We start from the raw sequence: 5,873 nt of genomic DNA on the forward strand, positions 1-5,873 counted from the left end.
GGACATAGAGAAGGGCACATTTCTGCCTGTGCAGAGCCCTCCGATGGACGCCCGGGTGTGATGAGTGACACGCCGTGTGGAGCACAGGGCAGAGGGGTCAGGGCAGGCTTCCAGCTGATGTGGCGTCAAAGCTGAGCAGGAGGCCAGCGGGGCAGCAGAGGGCAGAGGGCCCAGGGCTTAATCCCCAGGGCCAAGGCATGAGCCAACTCGCCTCCGTAACGTCCCTCCTGCTTCGAGGCAGTGGACGGGCGGGAGGAAGCAAAGCCAGAGCCCAGGAGATGGGGTAGGAGGAGAGGCAGCACCCAAGGCTGTCCAGGGCCTGGAGGCCCAGCGCAAGTCCAGGCAGGGCCCTGTTTGCAGGACTCCGGGATTTTTCCTGGCACCCTTGGCACGGGCAGGGAAGGAAGGACAAGCATCTGGCTGGGGTTTGCCAAATAACCCTCAGGGAAGGAGGGGGTGAGCTCTGACCAGAGAGGATGCAGAGGTGAACCAGGCCTTCCGCTCTGAAAGGGATAAAGATCGGGCCACCTGGGCTCAGTCAGGGACCCGATTCCTACCTGATTGCTCCACTGGCCAGAGGTGTGACTGTGGACACATTCCATGTCCTTTCTGAGTCAGCTTCCTCCTAAGACAAACAGGGCCCCTTGCTCCTGGCAAGTGCTGGCCTCCAGGTAACTTCCTAAAGCAGGAAAGTCAAGCCGACTTGCCAGGAGAATCCGGCAGGGTAACGGGAGCCGGTGGGCGCCATGAGGTGGGCAGTAAATCCTCGCCCGTGTGCCCTGCGGACTTCTTGGGAGGGGCCCTGGGTCCCCCCGCCTGCTCCCAGAACAGTAAGTCGGCTCCAGGAAGCTGGGCCCGCCCGCCCCCACCTCCATTCCCAGAGGTCCTGGCCCAGGAGAGTCTGGTCACTTTTCGGGAAAAACCTGCTGGGTATGGCCTCCTGAGGGCACAGCCAACTTGACTGGCCTTCCCAGGCCGCAGAGCAGGACAACACTCTCCCAGTAACGGCGCATTCTGCACACTTCCAAAGTCCCTGCCCCCTCAGACCCCAAAATGTACCCCCATCGGTCAGGGAGGAAGTCTCTTGACGCCTCCCCTCCCCTGGGAGACTCTGGAAAGGCTGCGGCCCCAGCGACCTTCCCCCACTGGCCAATCTCAGTGCGGGGGTAGGTGGATGGTGCTGGAGGCATGGCAGTGAGGAAGAAGGGCCACGAAGGCGGGTACACATCGACGGGTGAGCGGCCGGAGGGAACTGGACCAGGAAGGGAGGAAGCTTTGGGGGGAACGTGGAAAGCGGAGGAAGCTGCGGGGGCGGGGGGAAGGCGAGGGGCGAGAGGCAGGCCGACAGCCCCGCGGGTCTGAAGCGGTCTGTGCAAACCTCCAGGCGCTCCGCTTCAAGGCTCCCCAAGGCCCGGGGCGCACGGCAACCACCCGCAGAGAGTGGGCGTGGGGGAATGTTGGGGAAAAGCGCCCCAAGAACCTGAACCCCCTACCCAAGCGCGCCAGGTCTTCACCACCTCTCAAGCCCCGCCCCGCCCGGAGGGCCGCGTTCCCCTCTCGCAGGCCCGGTGGAGTCATAAACAGGTGGGCGCCCGGCCAGGAACAGGCGCGCGTGGGAGTGCGCGCCCACCCTGGTCGCCGGGAGGGGCCGGGCGGGGCCGCGCAGGCGCCGAGCTTTGTTAGAGACGCTCCCGGGAGCCACGCGCCCGGCATACAGGCTTCCTCCCAGGGGCCGGGCGTGGGGCGGTGCCCGCCGCGATTGGCCAAACGGGCGGCCCGCCACTGGCTGAAACCCCGGCCCCCGCCCCTCGGCCGCAGGGGGCGGGGCGCGGGTGCAGGTTGGTCGGCGCGTGCTGCCCCCCGGGGTCTCACGCGCCCCAGGGATGGGTGCTCTGTGGCCTTAGACCTGCCCTACCCCCAAAGGCGAGCGCGGCAGGGGTCGCACCAGGGACCTGCGGACAGCAGCTTGGGGGTCGGTGCGCACACGGGACCTGCGTACTGCATCCTGGGGGGGCGCACTGGACACCTGCTGGAAGCCGGGACCTCCTGGGGACCTGCGGACTGTGCCCGGGGGACGGGGTGCGGTCGCGCTCACGGCTTGGTCTTTGCAGGCTGTGTGCGCCAGGGGTTGGACGAAGCGTGGCGGGAGGGCGAGGCAAGGGAAGGAGGGCGTGAGAAAGGAGGCGGCGGCGGCGCGGAGGAGGGTTATCTATACATTTAAAAACGAGCCGCCTGCGCCGCGCGGGGAAGACCTGGGGAGCGTCCGACAGCACGCGCGAGTCACGAGCGCCCCACGCTCCCCGGTGCGCACTGCCCGCCACCTCTCGGCCTCCCGCGCCTCGTTGTCTCCGGACCCCAGACGACCTGGCACCACGTACCCTGTGTAGTCGTTTGGCAGCACGGTGCCAGATCGTCGTTGAGACTTGACCGTCGTTCCTCCGCCCTCGGTTCCTCGCCCCATACCTTCCTGCGGCGCGCAGGGACTCGGAGGAGGCGCGGGGCGAGTGGATGCGGGCGCGATGGACAGCGGCGCGCTGCCCCGGCCCGCGCCCCCTGCGCCTGGTGTCTCGGGCTGCTGCGCCGCTCGGCGGCGACCGGAGTCCCCAGAGCTGCTGCGCTGCAGCCGGCGGCGGCGGCCAGGCGCGGTGGAGACCGGGAGTGGAGCGGCGGCCGTGGCGCGGCGCAACGAGCGGGAGCGCAACCGAGTGAAGCTGGTGAATTTAGGATTCCAGGCGCTGCGGCAGCACGTGCCTCAGGGCGGCGCCAGCAAGAAGCTGAGCAAGGTGGAGACGCTGCGCTCGGCGGTGGAGTACATTCGCGCGCTGCAGCGCCTGCTGGCCGAGCACGATGCCGTGCGCGCCGCGCTGGCCCGGGGGCTGCTGGCGCCAGCCGCGCGCCACCCACTGCCCCGCGGGCCACCCGGGGCCGCCGCCGCCTCGCCCCCCTGCGCCTTGTCGTCCCCGGGCCGCGAGCACAGCTCGGAGCCCGGGTCCCCGCGCTCCGCCTACTCGTCGGACGACAGCGCCTGTGAGGGCGCGCTGAGCCCCGCGGAGCGCGAGCTTCTCGATTTCTCCAGCTGGTTAGGGGGCTACTGAGCTCTCGTCCCAGCAAGGTGAGCGCCGAGAGGGGGAAGAGGGAGGGTCGGAGGCAGGGCTGCCGGGCGCGGTGGAGCAAACGGCCTCGCAGCTCGCGCCCCCGAGAGCCCGCGGAGCCCAGCGTCAGGCCCGGGCGATGGCCTGGATTTAGCTCACTCTTCATTTCCCCCAAACTTTTTCAAGCCTGTGCAAGACCAGCGTTTGTTTGTCCGGGATTGCAAAACTTCCTCTCGCTGCTCCGCCGCCGAAGTGGAAGCGGGGAGACGGAGGGGGGCGGCCCTCGGGCGGGTGAGGCCCCGAGGGCTTGCGGATCCGGGGCAGATTCGGGCGCTTGGAGGCGGAGTGACTTTGCATTGCAAATTGCGCGCCGGGCCGGGTGGCAGAAATGAGTCGGCGGGGTGCGGATCCCTGACTCACTGCGGATCCGAGCGCTCGCCCCGGCCCGCCCCGCGCCCTGGCTCGGGCCGTACTCTGAAGCCGAGGCACCCACGGACCCGAGCTCCAAAATCCACCGAGCAAACGAAACTGCCGGCTCCGCTTGTGGGAGGTGGGGGCAGGGCCGGGCTGGGCGGGGTCTCCCGGGCCGGATCCCGCACTGACGCGCGTGCCTATTCCCTCTTCCCTCCTAGCGGCCGCCGGCGGGCTCACCACTTGGGAGCCAGCGCGTTGGAACGGCTCACGTTTCCGTCCCCGCCATTCCCGCGGGCCAAGCCACCACCGAGCCGGGGATACCGCCAACTTTCCCCGGCCGTCCAGCCTGACCGAGGGCTAGTGTGGAAGCGGCCCAGCCTGACATCATCCGGGCGGCAGCTTCCTCGGACCCCAGCCACTCTGTCCCCAGAGACCTTCCACTGGAACGGGTCTGCGGCACCAACACTTGGAGGTTTGAAGGGGAGAGGATTTTATGCCGACACAGATAATCTATTTTTTACGCATGAACTTGAACTGCCCAGGGACACTGACAGTATGAACACTTATTTTTGTGCAAAGAATCCTTAGATTTGGAACACAATAAAGATTGTCTACTCCCGCCCACTCCCTCTTCCTGGAATTTTTGAACCTGGCCGAGATCTGGACATGCTGCAGCCCTTGAGGGGCAGGGTCCCTGGTGGGTGTCCCCTTGCAGCGCTGCCAGCTGGGGAGAGACCTGTGTCAGAAAACCTGTTTTAGGGAGGGTGGATCTTATAAATAAATCGGTGCTGTGTATCCGTGCTGTTGGGGGTGCCCGCTCCATACCCCGAGTCCCCCCATTTCCCAGGTGAGGGCCCGGTATGGGTGGGAGGTTGGCGGCTTAGATCCTGTACCCAGCAGGCCCCACCTCTGTGGTCGCATCTCCTTGGACTCCGCTCCCTCCTCTGTAGGGTGGGCGGGCAGAGAGAAGTGAGGTCTGGGAGTCCAACCTGGTGGCCACTGTGCCAAAGCAATTCACAGGTGCCCTGTGGAGCTGGGAGCTCCTGGCAGGTGGCAGCAGGCTGGCGGGTGGTCCAGGCAGGGCTGCTTCACTGTTGGGAAGCTGAGGTCCGCACGCTGCTGACTGGCTCGGGGATCTAGGGCAAGTGCCCAGTGTAGCGCTGGGCCTGAGGGGGTCTGACCCGGGCCATCCTCTGTCTCAGGGTCCAGGCTGCTGGGTTCAGATCTCCGCTGCCTACCACCAGCTGGGTGACCCCGGGCAAGTTGCTCAACCTGCAAATGCGGGTGACCTACAGTTGCGGGAGGACTTAAGGAGAGGTGTCCGGCAGTGTCCAGCATCCCGTACTCGGCCCTCAGCTGCTGCGACTGTGGCTTCCAGGCCACTTGTGCCCTGCGGGCTGCAGAGGCCTAGGCCTCTCTGCCTGCCTGTTTGTGGGCGGGGGCTGTGAGGGCCTCCCTTGAGGGGAACAAGGAGGGCCCCGCAGGCTCCCTGAGCCCAGAGGGCCCGCAGGTGATTACTCAGCTCTACCTTTGACCAGGGCCTCGGCAGCATTGAAGTCTCGCTGTGCCCAAAGCTCTCTTTTATTGCCGGGATGGGTGTGAGGCTGACAGGGATCCCCTGTGCTGCTTTAGGATGCTGAAAGCACCCCTTCCTCCGGCAGGGAGTGGTTGGGTCAAAGCCGTTGGAACCCTGGGAGGTGGGGCGCCGGGTGCTGGCAGAGCAGATGTCTCCTGGGTAACCATGGTGACAGGGTTGGTGGGTCTGATGAGGCTCAGGCTTGGCGGGGGTCAGCAGAGCAGCTGTGGCTGGGGGCTGCAGGGCCGAGTGACCCAGCCGCATGCAAGGGACAGAAGGAGGCATGTGACATGGCCACCCGGCAAGCGCCACCCCTCAGCCTTCTCCCAGGGATCCACTCCACAGTCAGTGACCTCGCTGAGCCACTGGCTCTGGGCTCTCCTGGGACTCCTTACCTTGACCCCAGGGAAAGGTCTGCAGCCCCCAGGACACAGAGTGGTACCAGGTGGGCAGGGTGGGACCACACCTGGGTGTGGGGGAGGAAAGCATGGGAGGAGCGGGCGGAGGGGAGCTGGGGCCGGCAATGAAGCTCTGCGAAGGATAAGAGCTGCCATTTTTGTGTTCCTGTTTTTTATTATGGAAAATTCCAAACACATGCAGAAGTTCCAGAACTTTTATTGGACATCTTCTCTGTACCAGGCACCGAGGATGCACCGGTGCCCTCATGGAGCCTACGTTCTAGCAGGGCATACAGGCCCTAACCCACAGCGGCATCGTTGAGTCAGATATGTGGTCCTGTCGACGGTGGACGTGCCGGACCCTGGAGAAGCCTCTGAGAAGCCCCCATCACC

General features: G+C 66.0%; 1 protein-coding gene across 1 annotated transcript; it reads left to right on the top strand.

The window, feature by feature from the left end:
• Positions 1–2,519: 2,519 nt before the first annotated feature.
• On the top strand, positions 2,520–4,080 carry ASCL2 (achaete-scute family bHLH transcription factor 2). The gene is made up of 2 exons (XM_068556257.1): positions 2,520–3,112; positions 3,725–4,080. Exon 1 carries the CDS (start codon positions 2,520–2,522, stop codon positions 3,093–3,095), a length of 576 nt encoding a protein of 191 aa, XP_068412358.1. The 3' UTR covers positions 3,096–3,112; positions 3,725–4,080.
• The last annotated feature ends 1,793 nt before the right edge of the window (positions 4,081–5,873 follow it).

Source organism: Eschrichtius robustus, chromosome 11 (genome assembly GCF_028021215.1).
Source record: "Eschrichtius robustus isolate mEscRob2 chromosome 11, mEscRob2.pri, whole genome shotgun sequence".
Taxonomy (NCBI): Eukaryota; Metazoa; Chordata; class Mammalia; order Artiodactyla; family Eschrichtiidae; genus Eschrichtius; species Eschrichtius robustus.

What these genes read in the sequence shown, in the direction of transcription:
- ASCL2 (XM_068556257.1), top strand. Translation starts at nt 2,520, where the DNA reads ATGGACAGCGGCGCGCTGCCCCGGCCCGCGCCCCCTGCGCCTGGTGTC.